The 25,700-nt window shown below is 38.6% G+C and overlaps 1 protein-coding gene across 31 annotated transcripts in view; it reads right to left on the bottom strand.

The window, feature by feature from the left end:
* The window catches only part of DLG2 (discs large MAGUK scaffold protein 2), a 1,001,432-nt gene that overhangs the window by 18,230 nt on the left and 957,502 nt on the right, over positions 1-25,700 (bottom strand). For 24 of the 31 annotated variants that reach the window (XM_032099063.1, XM_032099062.1, XM_032099074.1 and 21 more), the window contains 3 exons: positions 23,012-23,087; positions 7,640-7,739; positions 3,880-3,921 (listed from right to left, as the gene is read on the bottom strand). In XM_032099063.1, the coding sequence (XP_031954954.1) occupies positions 3,880-3,921; positions 7,640-7,739; positions 23,012-23,087 (218 nt within the window). Of the gene's footprint in view, positions 1-3,879; positions 3,922-6,705; positions 6,752-7,639; positions 7,740-23,011; positions 23,088-25,700 lie in introns of all 31 variants that reach the window. The other 7 variants (XM_032099064.1, XM_032099071.1, XM_032099081.1 and 4 more) reach the window with 3 other exon arrangements.

Raw genomic sequence — 25,700 nt, 5'->3', positions numbered from 1 at the left:
AAGCCCAGTTGATTTGTAACCCCCCTATTCCTCACTGTCCAGCTTACAGCCTGGACATTTCTCAGAAGCCTTCAATATTGCTGGTTTGGAATGGTTCTAGGAATGATCAAATAGTACAGGTTTTGACACTAGCTACTTTTCCCTAAATGCTCATCATGAGAAGCAAAAGTTAGAGAAATGTGTTAAAACAATTGCCAGAGACCTACTAGAAAAAATGCAGAACACCTCACTCTGGACTCCAACTGGCCTGTTTTTATAGGGATATATAAGAAGGCCTGCAGGAGAACACTCTGCACTTGCCAGTCATTTCTTACCCACACACTTTTTCTGTGTTCTGGCCAAGGTGTGAATTGCTGATTTCATAGAATCACAGAAGCACAGAATCATTTAGGTTGGAAAATACAAGTATAACTCTGCCAAGTCCCACTAAACCATGTCCCTAAGCATGTCTTTTAAATCTCTCTAGAGATGGTGAATTAACCACATCCATGGGCAGCCTGCTCCAATGCTTGATAACATTTTCAGTGGAAAAATTCTACTATCTGATCTAAATCTTCCCTGGTGCAACTCGAGGCCATTTCTTCTTTCTGTTGGTTGTTACTTAGGAGAAGACACTAACCCCACCTCACTACAACCTCTTTTCATCTGCTCCTCATCAGACTTGTGCTCCAGACCCCAGCTCTGTTGCCCTTCTCTGAACATACCCCTCAATGTCCTTCTTGCAGTGAGGGGCCCGAAACTGAACGCAGGAGTTGAGGTGTGGCCTCACCAGCGCCCAGTACAGGGGGACAGTCACTGCCCTGATCCTGCTGGCCACACTATTGCTGATGCAGGCCAGGATGCCATTGGCCTTCTTGGCCACCTGGCACTCTGGGCTTACGTTCGGCTGCTGTTGACCAGCACTCCCAGATCCTTTTCCACCAGGCAGCTTTCCAGCCACTCTTCCCACAATTCAGAAAGCAGTGGGGCAGGCAACCCCTTTCTTCCTGCTAATTTGCTGAGGAAACAGAAAAGAATAGAGGCACAGGGACAGGGTCACAACCCCATGCAAATCCCTTGATTCCTCCAGCAGTTTTCTATTTGCCCCCCATGAATTTTCCAGCTTAACTTTTTTTCTCCTCTCAGTATGCTCCATGTCACCAGTGCACAGACTGAGGGCTAGATGAGTTTGCAAATCAACACACATGGTGTCTTTGTAAAAGAACTTGTAGTGCCTCACCTCGAACACACAGACTGCTCAAAGTGACACTACATCACACTGCAGAACAACTCTGCAACGTGGCTGGGTCCAAATGGAGTTAATACAAACTCGGTTCTGTGGTGGTGGCTGACACTGGGCTCCACTCCCAGCTACCCAGATGCGAACAAGAACAGCAGAAATAGTAACTGCATGCTGTCTTGTTCTGCCAGGAATGTTACCCTGGGCACTCATTATTTTTTTTTCCTTTAATAAGGAATAAATAAACAGGAGGCAGTGAGGAATACTTTAGGAAATCTTCTAGGATTATGTCTGGTAATCACTCTTCCCACATCAGAGATGTCGATAAGCTTTTATAGTGTAGGGTCCTTTCTCAACAGTCCCACAAAGTGAGAACTGTAGTGAAATAAGAGAACTTCCTTTGGCAGGCCTCATCTCTCTTATTTCCATCCCTCACAATTTGTTGACTCCACTCTTTGATCACCTGCCTTTCACTGTCATCTGATTTTTCTGGGTTCCTGACACATAATTTTTCTAGGGGAGATTTGCTGTGATGAGCTGTACAATGGGATGTACTGTCAACACAGCAGATCTCAGATCTCTTTGTCTGAAGATTCAAAGACTAATTATCTGGACTCAGGAGGGCTTTAATTCTCCACAGGAGATGTGCTGATGTACCATGGCCAGGTAGAAATTGAACGCAGTCAGGTTAGACTTCAGGTGCCACCATGGTCATCTGAAACAGTAGTTTCCATCCTGTTGCTAATTTGTCAAGGTCATGCCTTCAAATATCATGTTATCACACACCAGTGAATCCTTAGCAAATGAAATCAGGCCCTTTGGGCACCAGGGTCTGTATTTTAAATCCTCTTTCATTTGGCATTATCTAAGACGGGCTTCCTCTGCTTCTTAATGGCATAGCTATCCTGTGGGCAGAGAAGAAATCCCTGCCAGCATCTTCTCCACCAGGCAGAAGTTGTTGGCAGTAATGTGTGGGGAAATCCAGCCAACAGGATGATGCTGAAGGGAGACCAGAGCTCGCCCAGATGGAAACCACTCTAGAAGGAGAGTGACTGCCATGGGCAGTTGTTACTCCAGCATTACTTTTCCTTCCAAGCATCTATGTCCCAACTAACTTTCCCAAATTATTTCTATTACCTTTCTTGCACCTCAGAACACATACTTTATTTTAAGCTATTACACAGCTAATGAAGAACTGGTAACCTGGCCTGTCTTATGATCAAATTTGGTAAAAGGCTTTTGTGGACATGTCCCAAATGTTTGGCTGCAACTGGGCCTCCTATTAAGTCCGCTGTTTGGGGCAGTTCATCAGCCTAGACTCTCCTCTGGGCTTTTACCCTGAGCTTTTCCTGAAATATACAGATCTGGATGAGATTTGACTTGTGTGAACTTTTGAAAATTTAACCCTTTGATTTGTTCCTGATTGTAAAGTCAGTCTGGGGAAAGAGCATTTTATATGTCAATATAAATATAACCAAAAATAAAATCCTCCTCTCCTCCCAAGTAGAGGGCACATTAAAAATAAAACAGCTCAGAATTGGATCTTGGCAATTCAAGAGTGCCTACTGTTTTCTTGTGACTCTGGCAATTGCTTTCCAAGGAAACCTTTTCAATACAAGAGAATACGAACTATTTTACCATTTCTGAATAGGACAAGGTTAGCTGTTTTGCTGAAACAAACCAGTGTTTATCAACAGAGCTCAACTGCTATGTGTTATACCAGGACTAGTAAACATGAGGTATGATACCATTGATTACCTGAATGTATGTGGCTGCTTAGCACAAGTGCTGAGTGACTGGTGGAAAACTTGATTTGTTAAGCAAATGGCTTGAATAAATTAAACAATTGGGTGATCTAGCAAGAAGTCTGTCATTTTAATTATCTTTTATTATATTTCTAGCAATTTATTTAATGCCTTGGGGTTTTTTTTGCTTTTCAGAACTTCCAAAAAATAGTGATACTGGTTAAATTTATGGGCATTACTAAGAATTACCCAGAACATACAACCTGCCTCCTGGTTATATGATGAAACAGAGACTGTAAGTCCAACCAAATCAGGCTGCAGGGTTGGGACCTCCACCTACATGGTATCAGTGACATTCAGTGGCAGTGCCTAAGCAGTGAATGTCTATCTTGCCTTTTTTTAAAGACTGCAATATGAATTAAGAAGTCTGTACTGTCAAAACTAAGGGCTCAACAAAATTTCTGGGACTATTACTTTGATCTCCATACAGGCACACAGAAATGCAAGTAAAAACTGTGACCTTGTAAAAAGGATGCCTCTTGCAGATTTGACTATGGCTGTGCAGTAACTTTACTCTTTAAAGATCATCAAGAAACTTCCCCCTGCCCCCACTGAAATAAACTTTTGTCACTAAACAAAATAATCCTGATTTGCATAGGCTACCCGGAGCCAGGTTTAGTTTTATGTTCCTAATACATCACAAGTAACAACCTTTCTCCCTTCTCTTATAAAGTTTGTCAGTTTTCTTTTATAGCTTTGTACTCAAGACATGGTCATAAATTTGAATTCCAAGCCATTTGCTCCAATGATCTTTTTCACATTAACAAAAGAGTAGCAAGGAGAGGAACAAAATAAAAGAAACAAACAGAACAAGCAATGCAAAGTAAAAGGACTCTAATGAAAGCAGTAACTTACTGTAGCTACTTTCACTATCGCTGGCATTAGAAGAAACATGTTCTGCAAGAACAGTACAGCAAATTAAAGAACATAACCAAGCACCACAGAGCTGCAGAAACTTAAAAGAACTGCCACAGTCATGCAAAGGTAGTTATGCAGAGCAAAAATAAAAACTGTGCAGTGTCATCACCTGAAAATGCTCAGATATTTTACAGAGGTAAAATGAAAGCTTTCTCTCTTGTGGCATTTCAGAAAGAGACTGTATGTATTAGCTAGTGACATGTGCCATGGAAAAACCATGTCTTTTTGTGATAGACAGTAAATGACATCTCAGATAACTTCATTTCAATCTATATTATGGTCAACTTGGATCTCACTTCATGTCTTGAGCAATTTCTTGAAATCCAAGTGTCTGTTCATATTCTACACTATCAGTGATGTGCATCATTAATGCATTGGAACTATTCCTACTAAACTTCTAACCTGTGTTTGTCCTTAATCACTGTGCACTATCCCAAAGGATTGTGCATAGTGATTAACAGATTAACATGAAAGTTGTCTTCACATCAAATATTGTAACTGTTCCTGTTCTACTCTGTCCAAGAAAAAAAAAAAAAGACAAAGCCAATGAAAGGACTAATTAAAAAAAAAAAAAAAAAGGAAGAAGTCTTTTTCCAGACATTGTCTAGCCTCAGGATTTGAGCTGGTGTTTGAAAACCTTTATCAGATCAGTCTGGATGGGTGAACAGGAATATAAGAACTATCATGATGGGTTTGTCAAGTCAGGTATCCTGTTGTCCTGTTTCTGTTATCATATTCTTGAAAGAAAGGTGCAATCTACATCATAAAATGTTGCTGTGAAAAACTGTAGTCAGCAGACTATTTATGGACAGCAAGATCATGCCACATGTTCTCCAGGAGGTCTGCAGGACCATATTAAACAGTGGTTTCTCTGGCAGAAATGCTGATTACTTTGCATCTGAAAGGTCATGTGGCAGTTGAAACTTTTCAGCTGGTCCAGGACATTCAGAAGCCAGTGGCATAATGGCTGTACAGCTGGGAGCACCCTGGGTTAATGAGAAAGACAGGAACAGTGCCAAGATCACCTATTCTCTGCAAGGTGCTGCCTTTTCCCGATGTTCCAATCTAATGGCTTAGGGTTCATAGATTGGGAATGATGGGGCTACTGGAGCAGCAGAAATGAGAGGGGATGATATCTGATAAAAACAGTAATGGGAAACCTTGCACTTGGGCTTAGGAAGAAGCTTTAAAAAATTCAACTTATGTTTTGAAGAAAACAGCTTAATGACTTTCAGACATTTCACAGCAAGTTAACAAGGGTTATCTCAAGACAATGTGCTATACAGGACCATTAGCAACTTTATTTAAAAATAGCAAATATATATCCTTTATAGTAAGAACTGTCATTAAAAAGTCTGAGTTGAAAATTAACAAAATTTGGATGGGTGAGAATGTCTAGAGGTGTGCCAGTAATTTAAAACTAGGTGCAATATTAATACAGGCACTACAGCCTATATAATACCTTGGTGCTACTTTTTGCCTTATCAGTTTGCACAATTCGGGTACCTTTCAAATGGCTGGATGTTATGGACAATTGTCCTTGTAAGGACACAGATATTCAGGAAGGTTATCAGATCGGAAGTATTTGACTTCATCAGGGAAGGATCTGCATTTGTTGCTAATGAACTGCTATGACACTTAAATGATCACAGAATGGTTAAAATTCAGGTGGCAGTGACATTTGCTGTCTATCACTGACAAAACCAGTCTTGCAGAACCATTCTTCTTTGTACAAGGGATAAAGCTTTCATCTTTAAGTTGTGAGCCACTGCATGGCCTTAAGTTAAACCATTAAAATGTCCCTTCAACAAATCAGTCAGAAAAAGAATGATTTCCCAAACTGTGTGCATGGATGTGCATTCCTGCAATTAAAAAGCACATACAAAACAGTAGGCGATGCAGCATTAACACACATTTTGCTCCAATTACTTGGTGCTTAAGAAAAGGAATAAGAACTGAGGAACAAGTAGCCAAACACATGCAAGTGGCATTTTGTTTACATTATTTAGCTCTGGATACAGAATTTAATGTAGCTATGTATGTAAAAATCAGCAGCAAATACTTCATTCTAAACTTCGAGGAAAAAAAATTGTTTCTGAGCAATGATCTGACATATTACACATTTTGCAATGCCAAGTCTTGAGACAGGATTCTACATCAGAAAAAAGAATAATTAAGGTTGTGTGACAGAGAATAGATTGCTAATGGTGAAAATTGTCCAAAATTAGCTTTGGAGAATGCATGATCTTCTCTAGCCTGCAAATGACTTCTTCCATTAATAACAAATACTAATCTAAAATCCAGCAAAGTAACAAACACTCCCATGCAAAAAGCTGAAAATGCAAAAGCAACAGCATAAACTAATTTTCTACTGATCTCCTCAGGATGTGATCACATTACAATGTTTAACTTTCCCTTTAGATGGAGAGGGAGGAGTTGTTGCTGAAAAGAACAGTCTAGGTAGCAAAACGTGTTCTAGGTATGCTACTCTACAGAACTGCCATGATGGGAACAATAACATACTGTCAGAAACAAAAGGTGTTATTACAAAAGAAGTGAAAGTGTCTGCTTGATACACTGTATGTTATTTAATACCGTCATGCAGAACAGAACAATTGAAACATTTGTAATGCATTCACAGCTGGGTAACAAATAAAACTCTATCTTGTGCATGCTAGGAGTGGAGGGTCCTCAGAGAAGGAACAGAAGCCAAAACAAAACAAAACAAAAAAGGGTTTACAGTGACCATTCCTGGGAACTTACTCAGAGTCTTTGTTCCATAACCGTCGTCACCTAATCCGGGGATGTCCTGCACGGAAGTCCCCAGAGAGAGCAATGAGAAAGGAAGAACAGCCGCAGAAGAGGAAGGAAGAAGTCAGTGGAGTTGAAATGGATACTACCATGACTGACCATGTTGATTGAGCAATCTGGATCCCTGCCTTTTCTTTCTGAAACAAATTTAGACCCATATTCTATGGGAATTCAGCCAAAGAAAGAGGCAGTGACTGTGAAACGTGCCTTTTGGAGCTGTGAGGAAGAAGGAACAACCAGAGAAATAAAGTTCCAGAAACTATCCTCACTGGATAAATTTAGGACAGAATTTTCAAGAAAAAAAGTGAATATTTGTGCTTGGAACTAGCAAATATTACTAATAATGCTGGTTCTCTGTATAATTTAAGCAAGCAATAAATGCTTGTGGTGGTACACATTCCAAGATCCAATTTAGTTCTTCAAGCCGTTAACATGGGTGCTTCATTTAACTGTTAAACTTCCAGCGAAGCTGCCCATGGAAATCAACTTGGTGAAAGTCAAAGACAAAAAAAAGATTAGAAGATATATTTTAAAATATAATTAGTGTCGTGAAAGAAATCAGATTTGCCTTATTTTGAGCCAATTTTGATCTGGGAATATTTCCGAGAGACAATATTGGATTTATGACAGATGTCACAACAACTTTGAGGAGACATATTTGCGCTTCCAAAAGTTAAGGTCACTGCTTTATTCTTCTGAAAAGACTATTTCCAGAGATGGAAGGAGAAGCTGGATCCAAACTGCAGTCATACATTGGTCACAGTAGTAATACCTCTCCTGCCTGCCTATGACAGATATTTGCCTACACGTGTGGGATACTGGTATCATGCGTGTCACCCATTTGTTGTGCTGCTGCATGTGACATTGTCTCCAAGAGGTTACTTACGTTCTGGATCACTTGTTTCCTGCTCACTCTGCTCCTTGCTCTTGTAGAATGGGAATTTTCGTGAAAAGATGAAGCTCTTTTTACGCTTGTCATTGAATGACTGTGAAGGAGAAAAGGCATGGGGCAAAAACAGGGACGTCTAATTGTTGTCACACTCATGCTGACAAAACAACTAGTTTGTAAAAGTGGAGAGAACTGTAGTGACTCAAATCAGCACAAACCAAGTGGCTGCAAAGAACCAGAGGTAGTTGTGGTGAGGTCTGAAGGTTGAAGGCAAAGCTCCTGGAGACTGGATCGATTTGATTCCAGAGGTCTTAAGTCACAGTGTTCAGCTCCTTACTTGGAAACTGTTGTGTTTGGCTTGTTTGGATGAAGGGCTACAGATGGTTCAGCATGCTTTGAGATCAAGCCATCTATCTTCAATCACAGCAGACTGTGCACAGAATTAATTAAGTGTCTGAAAAGAATAGGCTATAATGTGGAAAGTGGAAGCCTTTGATTTGCTTGTAGTGTGTGGATTCAGCCCCGTGTAAATTAAAAAACAAAATTCTTCACTGGTCGGTTCTGTTGATCTCATAATTTTTTATCTCGCCTCTTTATTGACAACTTCTTAAGTGTCCTTTAATGCTTTTTTTTGGGCATAATTAAAAAAAATACTTTATTTTTTAGATGTGTATTTATTCATTAGGTTTCTCTGGATATACTTTTAGTTCTATGTGATTTAGAAATCGAATTCTGCTGATAAGCAGTATTTCATTGCATGTCAAGCAACATATTTTGCTGTAATTCTTCAAATCAGAAATTAATACAGAAGAAACTGGGGTTTTTTGCATTTTAAAACCTTTGACTTCATTGACAATTGCAAGGACTTACAGCACTATACTGTGTAAAAACCAGGATATGCCTACTTGGGACATTTATTTCAGATACTAAATAAGGAAATAGGGTCCCTATGTAGTCAATTGAAAGAAGATGGCATTTCTAGATGAAACACAGAGCTGCAGCCAGTGTGTGTCTGAAGTGATCTGTGCTGTCAGTCAGACAATGACCTATAATGTCTCTTATACTGAACATGTACAGACACAGGACTTTGCAAGTGATGACCTCTGAGAGAGCACAGACCTTCTTAAATCATTTAAAGGACAAATCTCATATGTTTGTCATTGCTCAAATTGAATATAACCAGTATTTGGCTCCAGTTCTGCAATGGAATATATTTAGAGTCTCAGAACATAATTTATTTTCTTACATTTTGAAATCATGGTATAAAATGTGGTTTAGAATACGTATTTCTAAAAGATGCATACTGAAAATCTCTGTTAAAAGAGTTGGTTACTCGTGTCACGAAAGTTTCATGCCACTTTTACATTTCAAGCATATTTAAAGTTTAGTAACTGAAAACAAAGAAAAAAAATGCACATGTAGAATAAATGATCCATGAAAATCTCTCAGAGTATGTAAACATTCAATGTGAAATTAACGTGGAGGTCATGCACAAATAATTGAGACAGCATGCAATTTCAAAACAAAGCAAGTATGAAAGAAAGCCAGAGGAAAAAAAAAAAAGCACATGAAGGATTAAAGTAATCTATGGATGAAAGGAGGACTGACATGCGCATTACATCACTTTAATGACCTAATGGATATAATTAAATTAAAATGCGTTTTCTGTGATAATTTCTTTCACTTTTCCAAAGAAAGGAATGTAGCATGTTAACATTTCTGTTTGTGAAAATGTTGTTTGTCATAATTTATCTGAATTTGACGTAGTAATGCTATTGGCATTACACTTTTAAAGGGAAAATATATATATATAAACAATAACACCTCAAAAAGTAAGGGGGTTTTAAAATTACAATCACTTCATTACAGAATGCCATTTCACTTTGGACGTCAAGAGAATGTTATCAAATTGATAAATAGCTGTATTTCACAGAAATTGTATGAGAAATAACACTTACATATATTGTTTCAATTTTTTTCCCCAACAGTCTAGAGCAAAAACTTCAGAAAGTACATTTTCACCAGAAAAGCATATATTATTTTCACACTTATGCATGATCTAACAGTATACACCAAATTAGACAGGTATTTTATAGTGTTATGTAAACTTTTTCTCCTTTTGCAGTTTCAAATATTGGGTTGCTTTTTAAAAAAAATATTGTTCCACTTCAATTTGGATGATCAAAATCTGGCCATTCATAGCAGATGACTATCATGTGCAACTATGCCACTGCATTTACACCAGTAAAAAGCCTTGTTCCTAAAATAAAGCTGATGTAGTTATATTAATACTCATAACCAAATATGTTTATGTATGTGATAATATTTGTATAGCTTAATCAATGTGTATATTCATGTTAATGACCATATATACTATCATGGTGTAGTCTGAGGGTTTATATTTAAAATAACAAAGAAACTGTAAATTATTATAAAATGTTAAAATGGGTCAGACTCTGCAAACTTATAGATATAATTAGTCCTTGGTATTAACTGAAGGAGCTTACCAAGTGTTTATTTTCTTAAATTAAGTGCACGTTTCTCCGCAAGAAATCAAAGACAAGAGCCTTGATTTTGGTTTTGTATCCAATATGAGTGGGATTAAACTCAGGCTGATGGTCTCCACCTTAAGGATATGAAATCCTGCTGACACCCAGAAAATGTTTCTTACAGACATCATGATTTATATCTCTAATGTATAGAGACAAGGCAAAGAGAAGAGAGAGACTCACACCGAATAAAACCATGTTTCTATTGCGCACACCATGTTAATTCCAGATTTTGCTCCAATGTTAATTCCAGATTCTGCTCTATTGGTGGAAAAGTACAGACCAACACTGAGTGTGTATGTTCTTTTTTAAGGAAGGATCATGCATATGAGGATCTATGGCAAGGTTAAACTGCAAAACTCAGATGTATATTTGAGAAATTTATTTCTATACAATGGAAATGTTGGACTTGTCAAATACTCTGGAGCCATAGGCTCCCTACGCTTCTGGAAAGCTGTGAAATAGCTGTAGGATAAATGAGACCGAGGTATTTGCCTACATCTCTCTGCCTGATACAAAGGCTGTGTGCAACTGGAATTGCAATTGTGATAGGAAGCTTAGCCTGATTCAACAGCATTTATGCAGGCAGAGTTTCTGAAAGTCAGTGAAAAAGTGCCTGAAATGGATTCCTTGTAAGTAGCAGGTTCTTTGCCATGATAATGTAAAAACCTGTAATGGCAAATAACTCAGACATTTCAGTTGCCATGAAAATCCTTTACAACAGATTACTTCTATATGTCACTGCTATCACTTCACATAGATCACTAACCTAGGAAATGGCAGTAGCAGGCACTTTAAACAGGAAAGTGCCTAAGACTAAAAGGCAAATGAAATTTTCAATGGTTTGACAACAGAGCAGTGACATCATTCACATCACTTGATCTGTGATGGAAAAGAGTTCCTTCTCAGAAAAAAAAAAGTGGAGGAAAGCTTTCACTGATGTCCTGGCTTGAATTCTCGTTTGATACTACTTAAGCATACACTGTTTTGAGGAAGCCAAGAAAAATAATTGTGATGTGCACTGTGCACTCTTGCTTGATCAAGTATCCCCAGATGTCCCCAGTTATGCAAGCCTGGGTTACACACACCAACCTTCCCTGGTTGTGACAGACATTAAACCACTGTGTGTTTCTTCTTCTCAAGAACTCACTTGGGTACTTTTTTTATGTCAAGATCAGTTTTGTATTCTAAATGTTTTTCCCTAGGCTCAGCAGCCATATATATATGTTACTCATCAGCTAATAGGGTAGTGGTTTTTAAAGGAAATTTTCATGTAACATTAAATAAACAGTCTAATTTCAAAATTTGCTTTATAGTGGTAAACATCATAAAAAACAGTAATTTGATAGTCATACCATACTGCAATAGGCAACTATATTGTTATTTACTTTGAGCTTCTTCCCAAATTTTTTTCATAGTGTAGCTGATCCAACCCATACTATTTAGTGCAGATGTGCCCTTGACAGAGGTTGTCCTCTTCATGCTTTGCAGAAGATCCTAATATGTTGGGGAAATATTTTTTATGGTGCTCTAACAGCTCTATCCTCTCAAAGCCAATAAACTCCCAACTGCTTTGGGAATGCTTTCTTTTTCTATTCCATTCAACAAATGCTTATCCTCAGTCATGAGCTGGGAACCAGTGTACAGGGATCACCTGAGAGAAAGCTGTTCCAGAGCACTGGCTGTGAAATTCTCTTTTACAGGGTGTAGATGAATTTCATATACCATCTAATTTTAGGCAGGTTTGAGCTATGCTTTAACCTAGTTTTTATGTTATATGATTAGGTATGTCAGTTTTGTTCTCAGATCAGTTTAGCAGTGTATATGAGAAATTACTTTTACTGCTTCTAATCTGCAATGTGGTTTTCTTATTCTTCTTCTTTAATACCTGATTTTGGCCTAAGTTAAATGAAAATCCCTCACATACACGCCCTTCTACATGAATCTACGAGATTTACTATCAACATTATATCTCTTCAATCCTTTCCTCTATATTTAATTGACACTTTTTGTAGTAGGGAGATTAATTTACTCATTTGAACACTGACTTTAATAACGGTTTGGGCACTCAAACACCGTTAAATCCCTATATTTAAATATTTTGATTTTATAGACCTCTGTATTATATATTTTAAATCCCTCCCATCATACCAAAAATTTGCACTGATGCCAGAAAGAAAATTTTTGGTCTGTAACATATACTCAGTCTTATTTCTCCTTGGAACCACATATATCACCTCACTGGTTTTATAATGGGCTTTTTCACCTGGCCATCCCAAGCCATGATGAATTTGAAATCTCCAGGTTAAATGACGTGACCAAGTCTAGAGGATTGCCAGTGCTACTGAGCCATTCTTGCTTTCCTGGTGTAACCCCAAGCTTGGCCATGGCCTGGGTTCACACACACAGAAAGCACTTCATGATGTCCAGGCAGACACACAGAAGATAAACTGAGGAGTTGTTAGTGGCAGCTGTAAGCCTGGTTGTGCAGAGATCACAGAGTATATTCTTTGAGATGTAGATCTTTCATTCTCAGTCTGCACACACAATTACATGCTGGCAAGCAGCACTTGCCAACTTCACTATGATTTTTTACGAGATACGAGGGGAAGGACATCCCTATTCTGTTAAGTTCAGCCTTTGGTTTTCTTAGATACTTCAGTCCTGGGCTACAGTCACTCCTTATCGAATTTTTGCACCATGATCTGTTTCAACAAGTGAGAAACAGCTGGGTGAGAAGAAGCTTAGATGAAAGTAACTCTGCTTGCTTAGTTTTCCCATGAAGCTGTAGAGAGATCTGGGTGCTGGCAATTCAAAATGAAAAAGTAAAAGCCTGATTAAAAACTCCATGCTGTCTAGCTTCTCCAGACAAGGGTAGTGTGGCTTAGTATTCATGAGTATGAAATTTTAATAACATTTTTTTTAAAGACTTATTGCTACTTGTCTGCCAGCAACTCAATTTTAATTCCTAACAAAACAACAGTTAAAACCAACATAAACTAGCAGGGGAGAAGAAACACTAATAGATTTTCAGGAAAACATGTAAAACCAGTATTTCTAGTTTTGCAAACCTGTATTTAACTTGGTGCAAGGTATGAAGGGAGTACTCTTCTGTGCTAATTTGCATGATATCATGGTTAGCAAGATGAAACACCAACATAAATCTTGCTTACGTGACAGCCAAGGTAATTTACACATATCTGAAGGTTGTACACCAAGATAGTGGGAAGGAATTGTTCAAACAGCAGCACTGGAAACTGATAGTGTGAAAATAAGAAAGGGCAAAGCTCCTTGACAGTAAAATCAATTTGGATGTAGAATAATCTGCCCCAAGGGAAGTGGAAAAGCCTAGATGATTTTTTCACATTTAAAACAAATCTGCTAATCTTAAGTACTGAGGGGAATAACACTGCAGTGCCTGGAGAGAAGGGGGTGGTGAAGGGAAAAGAGCTAAACAACAAGCCTCTTCCAGCTCTAACATCCGTGTTTTCGTGATGAGATGATCACAGACCCAGCACCTCAGAGTTGTGCTGTGGTCCAGCGTGGGCTTGGACCTAGCCAAGCTCACTGCAGCCATATGGGCAGTGTGAAGGTGTTCCTCTCCTTCCTCACGTCTCCAGCTGGAGTCGGAAAATGTATTTGACGTTTGGCAATGTTGTCCTAAATGTTCCTCTACTCTGGTCAATATCTTTTCCCAAAAAGGAAAATAGAGCTGATGTATGTCATCAGCTCTGATCCTGCTAATAAATCTTTGCACATGTGAACCTGTCCCAGCACCCTTTGTGCAACAACGATGTCAAAAGAGCCCCAGAGATGAAAGGTAGCATTGGTGTGCACTTGGCAAAGATTTGGGACTATCTGATCACCCAGACACACAGGTTTTCCTACAATATACTGTAGGACCTTTATCCACTTGATCTTCATTCCTCAGTTATGATGAGGTATTTTAAAAAATCTTTTTCAGAACTCTGATTCCCAGTTGACTGCTAGTGCTCTTTAGGATTTAAAATGAAATTGAGGATTTTGTTCTCTATGCAGTCTTTTGAATTAATTTCACTATGAAATAAAGCTGCAGAAGGTGTTGATTATCTGTGCTATTAAAAAACCACCAACTTCCTCATTTAAAACTATTTTTTGTGGAAACATTCATGCAATCATGCTGTGTGCTTGTGCAAGTGCAAACTACTGCATTAAATGGACCATTGCACAAAAATAAGTTGTATAAAGACCTTTATTACTCTTATTTTGTTATGGAGTAGTGGAGAAAAATTTACAATACCTGCACGCCTTCAAACTATACTTCTAGAAAGACAGTTGGACAAGATAATCTTTTGAATTTCCCTTTTGAGTTAAAGGAAGAGTGACTGGTGTAGCAGGCTGAATGAAGGCAAGGGTCTGGCTCAGGAGACGTAAATCATGCCAGGCTCACGGTTTTAATTTAAAACATTGATTTATTTAGGCCTTACAGTTAAAGTCATAATAAATAGAGACATGGGCAAAAAAACCAAAAGTCAATCTCTAAGAGACTGGTTTAAGGTTTGTGTAGGAGGTGAAGCTCCTACATCTTCCAGTAATGCATCTTACATGAGCAGTCTCACAGGCAGGATATCAAGTTAGATGGACTGTGGCTTTGACCCACGTGATGGTTCCTGTGTCCCTATAACCTTCCAAACATGGTCTCTGAGTCACTAAGGCAATCACCACTGAGGTGCTTAAATTTAACTGAGCCAGAAATAAAGATGTGAAATACAGAGCATCTCTCTTCTGGATAAGTGCTGACGCTTAACTCCACACTTCTGGATCTTTGTGTGATATCTTACTAGAAGAAAACTTTGCTCTCTTTCTAATTCTTTGACAATACCTACTGCCAATACTATAAATTTTTCTTTTCAACCAATTCTTTTAGAAGAAAACCCAAGTAACTATGGCATTATCTATACATACATACAAACTTCCTACTATTTAATTCAGGATATTAGACAGCAAGTTATAAAAATAGACTACACATGAAGTTCAAATCAGCACAAATTTCTGCTGGAACAGCTTAGAAGAAAAGCAATTAACTCTCAGCTGTAAACTTTAGTATTTTACCTGTTCTAGCAAATTTTCACTGTTTTATATTTAATCTGTGACTGATTTAAACATTGCATTACATATCTTTTTGTCTCCTAAAAATTTCTCTTACCTAAGCAGGGATGGCACAAACTTCTTGTGGGATAGAAAGTACAGATACTGTAGTCCCTAACATTATGGCCACCTAAGAAACAATATTATCTTATAAATAAAACTCCACACAATTATTAAGGTTACAGAAAAATTACAGAAGAATCTATAAAATCTATAAAATACACGTATTTATATTGCTCATTAACAGAAAAAAATTACTCTTAGTATTTTCGTTGACTGACAAAATGCCAATAGGCAGGAATATTTTTCATCATCTGGATAAATTCAATGACAAATCCACTATTTGTCAAATTTTCTACTCTAATCCATTATGCTTACAAATTGATGGCTGATATTTAGAATTTGTACTTTGCAATAAAATGAAATATGGAAAACAGACCCTAAGATTTTTTACTTTAATATTTTCTTTCAGTTTGAAAGAAATTCTTTCAAATACTCTACTTCTACTGGATTTTTCAAAGAAAGCTATGGAAACATATTTCTTCAGATGGGTAAAAGCCTCAAATTTGACCTGACAGTTATTTTTTTCACTAATTCTAGAACTGATTCACCTTCTTAAAACCACAGATTCTTTAAGGCATACCAGTTCCCTGCCAGAGTCAACACTGCTACCATGATACAAATTAAGACTGAAGACTCACTTGTTTTCCTTTATTTTTGACTGTACCTGGGCTCAACAGGCATTATTACTAAATTACCACATCTTTTGTGGAGTGCCTCAAGATAACCTGGAGAAACAAGAATCTGTACAGTTAAATTTTTCTGGCTATGTGCTGTTTTATAATTTGAATTTTATTTGATTGCTTCAGCACATGAGTGAAACAGATGCTGATGACAGCAGTATTTCTAATGTACTTTGGAGAAATGCTGAGCAAAAAGTGTTCAGCTCAAGGGGAATGGTCAGGACAGCCCAATATTGCAGGCTCAGGTCAATCCAAAAGTACAGCCAGCATCCACTACTTGGCATCAGCCCCAGCTATCATGAAGTGTGGATACAGAGCAGTGAGGATGTGAAAATTCATGAAAGAGCAAGGGCAGTTGGACAAATGAGATTCAGATTTTCCTCCTGTCCTGGCTACAGACAGGGGGGTGGAGTTTAGCGCTGTAAGCATGTGACCAAGTTGTTATTCTACACCATGCACATCATCCCTGGGGCGTGTGGATTCAGAAGGAAAAGCTGGGCACCTGTACTGGAAGTCAGCCAGTGGGAGTGGCTTATTTGGAGTTTAATTTCCTGCTGGTGTTATAACCAGCACACTCCTATATGGGAAGAAGTCATCTCCCAGAAACAAGTTGTTCCACAAACAGGAACAATGCTGAGATCTGATTCTTCCATGACACCCAGTGTTACCCCATTTTGGAGGTCTTACAGCCTTTGATAGAACTTAAATTCAACAGAGAGAAAACCATAGAATCATAGAATATCCTGAGCTGGAAGGGACTCACAAGGATCATTGACTCCAACTCCCAGTCCTGCACAGCACCATCCCCAAGAGTCACACCCTGTGCCTGAGAGTGTTCAAATGCTTCTTGAACTCTGTCAGGTTTGGTGCTGTGAGCACTTCCCTGAGGAGCCTGTTCAGTGCCCAGCCACCCTCTGGGTGAAGAACCTTTTCCTAATATCCAACCTAAACCACCCGTGACACAGCTTCAGTCCACCCCCTCAGGTCCTGTCACTGGTCATCAGAGAGAAGAGATCAGTGCCTGTTCCTCTGCTTCCCCTCCTGAGGAAGCTGTAACCTGCAGTGAGGGATCTCCTTTGCCTCTCTGGGAATGATGACCCTGGAAACTACCGACTGAGTGTTAACGAGCTCTCCAAATCAGCAGCTTTTTGAATGTACTCAGGTTGTGGATTTTCCTCTACTTCTATGTTTGCCACAATACCAATCACTTTAAGAAATCTATTAATTGTGTCAAATATCTTTAGAAAAGAAGTGCAAAGAAAAGTTGGTGAAAATCCACTGCATATGTGGAAAACTTTTGGATTACAGATTACAGAATTGCTTATCCCTAAGAGTGGTGAATCTTTATACTTAGAAAATGGATGCCTAGTAAAGCACTGATGCTGGAAAAAATCTTCATTAGGCAGAGAGGGTATAGACAACCTAATAGATTGTTACTCTTTTTTTCTGACAATCAGGGATTAAATTGAGGTAATTGCCTTTTTCTCTGCATTGATACACCCCGATCTGCCCCGGTGAACCACTAGCACGGATGCTGTACCTGAGACCAGGGCAGGTGTGACTGCAGCTTCTGCTTAGTGATGAAGACAAATAATCCAATTTCCATAGACACTCAGAGAAGAAGAAATAAAAACAGGGTTAAACTGCAGCAGTTCAGCCATTTCTAAGACTGAAGAGAGTAAAGCACTGAAGTGGGCTGTTTGGGAAGAATATGAAATATCTGTCGTGGCAGATCTTTAAGCAGAGATTAGACAATTCTGGGAGATAGGAGGAAGTTACAGACAACCTCAGGGCAGAGGCGACCACTTGAGGTTTCTAAAGACTAGTTTTTCTCTGATTTGATGACTAGGGCTGAAAATATAATGATTTTCTAGAGCATAATGGTTTGGAAATATGTAGGTTTATTTGTTTGGCTTTCCCTCCTGCCCCCCTCCAAATACTTAATAAACTGTGTATCAAGTCCTGTCAGTCACTGGATTTTGACACTTGGAGGAGAGGTGCATTAAATATGCAGAGAGTTTTGTTTACCCCACAATACTGAATTTGCTCAGTCAGGTTTCTCTTTTTCCTTTCATGCCTCAGTGCAGTGTTGCTAACATGACCATAAAGCAAGAGGATGACCTTACATTTCAGGCATCTGTGAGATCTGTAAACAGAATCTGCACATAAGAAATATTATTAAATGCTATTAAGCTTCTGACTGTTGCAATAAATTCATTTGGAGGCAACTGAAGAAGCCGGCTGAGTGTGATGTAGGTGATCTGACTGGAATCTGAAAAGAACTGTGGATGCCAAGCTAAGTGAATAGAAAAAAACCTAATGGGTAATGATGGAGCAGTGTGGTGTGGGTCACAGCCCAGAACCTGAACTACTGATGGGCAGCGGAGCTGGGAGGGATTTTGGAGGGATGGGGCAGTCCCTTTTCCTGGCAGGCACCTCATCCCTGTTCAGCACCCTGCTGAGCAACCTCACTAGGGCAGGCACCCATCTGGAAATGCTTCCCAGTAAACATGGGCTGAATATCTCCCCACACCCTGACTCACGCGTTAAAAATGGAGATTGTGGGAGACATCCCTTTCATTTCATTGGGAAATGACATAGAGTATTTGTAGATAAGGCAATATTCTGGAGTCACTGGCCAGATAAGGTGTGAAATGAAAAGGCATGTGGTGTAAAAAAACAGTTCTCTGCATAAAATTTTTATCTATATGTTTCCTGATATTTCAACACATCTCTGGAAACAGGCAACACCCATAAATATTAGCAAAACTGAGAAGTTGCTAAAGACCTTTCCAAGAGCTATCATTTCAACTGTAGAATATTTTCGAGAGACAGTCAAGGAAGTGTATGTGATCTGACAGGGATAAAAGCAAATGTGCTATTTTTGTCTCCTGAAAGACCTGTTATAATTATAACAGTTAAGGAAAAAGCAGATTACTGGCTAATCTCTTTCCCCCCTGCAATATTTCCATCACTTGACACTTTGTTTGATTCACTAAAAAGTCTGAAAAGCCCTCAACAACTGTGAGTTTTAGGATTAGAAAAGGAAAGGCTATTTTTGCTCAGTCTGAAGCCTGTGGTAGGGAGAGTTACCAAGAATTCAGTATGCTGCTTTGGCAGATACATAACCCTGCTCACAGCTACTCACATGCTCTGCTCCTTTTGGTGCAAAGGTGAGCATCAGAAGATATGATATGGGATATGATCTTGAGTTCAACATAGCATAAAACATACTTTATAATGAAGTTTGTGCTTACATAACTTTGGCTTCCTCCAGCAAAAATATCAGACATAAACCTTTGGGCTGCTCCATTTTCCATTGATTATCCATAGACCAGTGAGCCCCAAAGACTGAGAAAGCAAATGCTTAGGAAATTATAACTGTGCTATCTGTCCTCATTTATCTTTTATTTTTTATGTTTCCAGTGTCCTGGAAACCCTGTCCTTTGCTGCAGCAGCAGAGAGTGGCCATAGGGAACCAGAGCAGGGGACCGGTGGATTTGATGTGCCAGCCACCTTCAGTAACAATCACAAAAGCTGCTGAAGTTCACTACAGCAATTCTATGAATGAAGACAGAGGCTGAACTTGGTCAACATGATGTAAGCACAATCTTTGCTTGGTGAAATGAAACTGTTTATGCCCATATTTGTATTCCTTTCCTTACTACATAGATTTTAACATCTCTAACTGGTCTGGTATCTTTAAAAGTGTTAACGGGGCCTGGATCCTGATGATGTCTCTGAGCCTGAACAAATAAATTTCTTTGGGTCAAAATTAACAGAACATGAAAGAGAAGTAGCCCTATTAGGTTAAGCCAGAGATCCAGTTAGCCCAGTAGCTTTTCTGACACTGTCCAATAACAGATGTTTAAAAGGAAAAGTAGAAGTAATATGATCCTTTCTGCTTTATACCATGTCATCTTGAAATCAACAATTAATATAGTCTGAGTTACAGGACAGAAGTTTTAAAGTTGTCATTAGTTTTGCTACTTGCTAACCTACCTAATTTCTTTTAAGCTTATTTTTTTTTATGCAATATCCTGTAATAATGAGCATGGGAATTTAATTATGCATTGCGTGAAAAGGTCTATCCGTTGCCTCATTTAAACTTGAGACCAGAAGGTTTCCCTAGAGTTCCCTAATTTTGATTCACATTCCCTGTTCCTGTATCCATCCCGATTTTGTAGACTAATTTCACAAGGCATGGATGGGAGGAATCCAATGAAACAAATCTAAAGTCATATAAATATTCTAAATCACATCATTTTTAAAAAGTGCTGAGCTCATTTTATAGATGAAGTAACATACAAGTTTGGTCCGAAAAAGAGGAACTGTGGGCCTTTGGAAAAATTACCCCTTAGCTCTCCTTACAAACAGATTTGTCAACTATATTGCTGAGCATTCTTAAACACCTTTTCAGTGAGACACAAGGAACTGATCAACTACAAATGTCACCTTATCTGTAACACTTTCTTTATATCTTATCTCCAGATTTGGGATTAAAAATGAGGTATAAACAGATGAAAATGCATAAGACCCTATAAACCCACAGAATAACTAGACAGTTTCTACTTCAAAATCATAGTTATCGCAAAGAAATTTTGGTATTACCTCAGGAACCTTTGCTGTGGGTTATTAGCTCTTGACCTTTGCTTCTCAGGGGAAGAAAGGAGTCAGGGATAGTGAGATGATTCAGGTAAAATTGCAGTAGGGTACACCTTTACATGTTCAAAATCCCCAAGGATTCTCTGTATTCAGTTGGGGTATTATTATTATTATTATTATTATTACTACTATTATTATTATTTAAATGCTTTCATGCACATCTCCTGTCCAAATTCAGAAATATTCCATGAAAATATTTCTCTCAGTTTCATCTTTCGAGTAAACTAAGACCTTTACACTTGCCAACACAGTCATGAATGTATGAGCCAAAGGTGCCACAGACACACATAAGCTCATTCCTATCTGAATTTTAGCTTGATTTTGTAACAAAAGCAATTTCCTGGGCCTACTGCAGACCTGTTTACCTGAGCTAAATTTCTTCCAGAGTTTAAAAAAAAAAAAGTAAAAAAAGTAAAGCATGGACTCTTAGACAGCTTACACCACTTGTTTTCTGGACACTGTAAGACTGAGTGGAAATATTGACACCTAAAATCTACATACATATGTGTGTACTCAAATATCTCATTTCATGTGGAAGGTTTGGTCCCAAAAGGGTACAGTGGTCTTAGTCTGTAATTACACAAATTCCTAAACAATGAATCAAACACTGATGTTGAGTGGCTGGAAGAGTAATGTTACACTGATGACAAAAATGGAAAAACAATTTGGGGACTCAAGAGGTAATTAAATTCTTGACAGAATCACTTGAAAAGGGACCATTAGTTATATGACTGAATTATTCCCCTACAGCTTTGATTATATATGGGAAATAGGCATTTAACAAGTGATTTCATTGGCAATAAAAAAATTATTATCTCTTAAAATAAGTGGCAACATTAATTTACAGGGTTGCGGAGAGTGGTCATTTCAAACCAAAAAATGGAATTATGACTTCTGAAGAAATGCAATGAGATGAATCGGTCTGTTCTTAGTGCATTTTATTACATGTTTTATACCAAGTTATCTGCATGTGCAAATAATGCATAGTTCCATGTGCCTTATAAGTCTGGAAAACTTGTTTCAGTCAGTACAATAATTCTGCCTTTGCATTGAATTCAGGAATTGTTCTGTAGAGCAGTAACAGGGAAGCATTTGCAAGTCTGAAATATTGCTGGCATGTAGAGACTTGGGAACCCCTCTGCTAGGAACTGTGTGCCCACAGCAAGAGGAATTTCTCACCCTGCTAATCTGTCTGAAAGGACAGAGTAAATGGGAATAAGGGAACTATTAGTATTACCATTATGGAGGGAAACTGAAGGAAGAAGAGATTAAGAATGAGAATTTCAAACTAGGCAGAAGACCACAGGAACAGCAGTTCTGGAAGGGACCTGCTGAACCACTTTCTTATTTGCCTTGCCAACACCTACCTATGGCCGTGTCCGCTCATGACACAGTTTTGGCCCTGCTCTGTTTTCTGCAGCCAAGCAGGACTTCTCCCTGATGGCTGCTGAATCTGTCTCCTAGTTTGCTCACAGAAGCCCTCATTTGTAAATTCCAAACATGCCAATTGGATGGGTTTCAAAAATAAATCCCTGCAAATGTCAAGTATTCACTACTGCTACAACTGCAAGCTACACTTCTGCAGAAAAATGTACCTTAACAGCCAGGACTGTGGGCATTCTCATGCTGTAATACTTGCCAGCCAGATGGCACCAGACAGGATAGTGCCATCAGGCTAACGAGAACTGCTGACTTGGGCACAGTAAAGCAGCTCTGTGGAGCAGCAACAGCAGGAACACTGTTCTGTCCAGGCAGCGCTGGTGGAAGGGAACTTGCATGTTTTGTGTTGTTTTGGCCATAGTGTACCTGGTGTGAAACACACCTGTGTTCAATGTCTGTCACAACTGTCAAAGCAGAACACCCAAACCCTAATTTTTACTATCCACGACTTCGTAACTTACATCTTTTGGTTTGTGATTTAGCAGCTTTTGAAGCCAGGGATTTTACACTTCTGGTCCTATTGCATTAAACTGTTATCCATCTGCATTCATTTTTAATGTCTTTTCTTCTCTATCCATCATTTAACTAAAATCATAGCTATCATGGAATGCTCTATTTTCTTAGTATCTTTCTCTTAGGAGGCACTGTCATTCAGTACTATTATAAAAAGCATATTTAATTATTTTGAAGATTTTATCATGCTCATCTCTGATCTACATTTCACTTTCCTGCAGGTCTTGGTTGCAACAACCTAAAAATTCCTTATGCTGCTAAAATTTCCTCTACTCTGAAACTTATAAAACAATTGTAAAGTGCAATTTCTAAAGGTTTCACTATTTACGTACCCCTTTTGCATCAATTACACCAGGTTTGGCGTTGAATTTCACTGTCTTCAAACGTGCACGCTCTTTTCTTTCAACTCTGGGGAAAAGAAAACACAAGTGAAGAAACACATGTTGATTATAGCAGCACTTTGTGTGAAGTGTTTGATACCTGCTCTCCCAAGACCACTGGCAGCTTACTATACATAAAGCAAACATTTAAAGCAAATTTCATACATTGAAAAGAGAGGTCACTTCCTCAGCCAGGCAGCAGTTTTCTGGCAAATGTGGGACTGGGTTTGAGGAGTCTTGGCTGCCCTACACCAGCAGAACAGCACTGCCTCTCAACACACATGGGAGTGTGGGAAAAGCATGCTAGGGACAGATTTACTCTCTCTGATTTAAGCTGTTCAAAAATCAGGCAACATTTAGAGTTCTGTGGTCAGAGGAATGAAACAAGGACATGTCCTTACTCACCTTGTTTAATACGGACACTACTATATTAGTGATGTTTCCTACCTTTGGAAAATCATCTACACAATCTATCATTGACTGGTTCAAGTGAAAAAATGTGATCATCTACCTGAAACTGAAACACTAACCCTATTTGTCCAAGACTGGGAATTACTCTAGGAAATCTCCATGGAACCCAGCAAAGCTGCCTTATAAGAGACATTAGAATACATTCCTGCAAATCTCTTGCTTTCTAAGCCAGGTAGTAGGAATACATAGTTTCTGATAATTATTTTCCAAAATACAAACTCTAGTGTTTTGATACAATGATAATTAACACAACATGTTTCCTTCTGTCTGAGTAGGCTTATATATGCCCTCCTGAAACACAGTGAATATTGGTTACTATAGCTACAGTTTAAATTTAGATTAAATGCATTTCTCTGCAAGTGTGGAATATTCACATGGAAACAGCTCAAGTGCATCTTTCAAACTAAATCTATGTTATTAAAAACACATGAACAGTCTCAAACCTGAACTAGCAGATGAAGTCCCTTGGTAGTACCGGTAAGAAATGAAGACTTGAGGCTGTGTAATTGCCTAAATAAGATGGATGCCTTCTGAGGAAATAATTAGCACAAATGAACACAATATTCAACTTATTAATCTGTGTTAACATTTAAACTCATTCCAGCCCTGCCTAACTTCTTAAAGCTTCTGCTTTTAACTTAATTTCTTATTCACTGCATAAAGAAATTTGGAAATTAACCCTGAAGAGTGAATCTTATTTGTGAAGTTTGTAATAATTGCGTTAGCAGCCATGGAGGCATCGCTGCTTTCTAGAGGCATAGCAGACAGATGAGGAGCGGCAGAAACATTCTGCATTGCTTTGAGAAGCATTTAAATAATGCCATTAAGTGCCACTAGTCCTTCAGGCAAACATAACAACGATGTTCATATCTGCTCAGCATGCCTACTGAATGTTCCAAACATTTCATCATCTGGCACTGTATTAAGGGTAGCACACAATGTTGCCTCCCATTACAATTTGTGTGACACCTTCCACAATAGAACTGTTCTCAGTTACTTATAATTTAGCTGAACTGTAAAATTACAAGCTGAAATTTTCTGTGTCTCAGGCTGCCTATATTACTGTTGCTGCCTGAACTGTCAGTAAAATGGGTCAGCTCTTTGCAAAAGGCTGGGACAAAATGAATGGGTTTGCCCATTTATTTATAACATAAAGTGCTTCAGCTCAGGTGCTCTATTGCCTTCATGTTTTTGGTCTGGAATTTGCATTGTGGCAGTGGGTTGCTCTGGTGTCAGGAATATACCTCTCCTTTGCCTGAAGGAATGAACCTAAATTTCTGAAAAGCTTTAGTTTTACACGCTCTGGAGAGCTTTTGGAATTTAGCTTTGGTTCTCCAAAGATTTCGTCTTTGTTGAAACGGTCAGGCTGCAGGACTTCAGTGAACTAAGATGTTCTCAGAATTTCTCATCTGAGCTACTGGGACACTTTTGCCATAGACAGAGCTAAAAAGGGAACTAAATTGACGAACACAAAGTTTAGAATCTCTGCTCTTCTAGATTTTTTGATCCAGCTCTTAGAAAAGGCACTTTTTAAAGGAACACTATTCAAACACTTTTACCACTTTTTTGCAGGTGTGTAATTGCTATATTTAAGGAAAACTAAACTTGACTGTCTTTATTTTCCCCAAGAAGAAAGGAGTTTAGGTCCAAAGGGTTATTTGCAGCAGCTGACACTGTGAATGTCGAAATAGCATATGAGTGTAAATTCCTTACATTGGTTTAGTTGACAGCAGCTGACCATCAGTTGAACAACATTTTGATCCAAGAGCTGAAAAAATTGCTCTTAAAGAAAGAAATGTTTCACTTAACACAGTAACCATTTTTCCATCACCACTGCTGGACAAATCAGGATTATGGGGAGTTGTTCAAAAACATGAAGTGAAGGGGAGGACTTTACCTCCCAGATTCGCAGAGCCCAGACTTGCAACCCTGACTTGCCTGATGTACACATTGCTGTCATGACACTTTCTAATTATATATTTGCTTGATAGAGCTATGCCTAAGGGATAAGGGAAACATGGCTATGATTTCCAAAACAACTTCATGGCTCAGTCCCATTTTCAAAAGTGCCTGAAGGGTCACTGAAACTCAAAGAGGTTTCAAGAAATGTTCAAAGAAACCTACATCCAGCATTCAAACCTGACTGGAGCTGAAAAGCGCTGAGTCCTAT

Source organism: Corvus moneduloides, chromosome 2, assembly GCF_009650955.1.
Source record: "Corvus moneduloides isolate bCorMon1 chromosome 2, bCorMon1.pri, whole genome shotgun sequence".
Lineage (NCBI taxonomy): Eukaryota > Metazoa > Chordata > Aves > Passeriformes > Corvidae > Corvus > Corvus moneduloides.
Note: the sequence above shows the minus strand (reverse complement) of the source record. Positions and strands in the feature narration are given on the sequence as shown.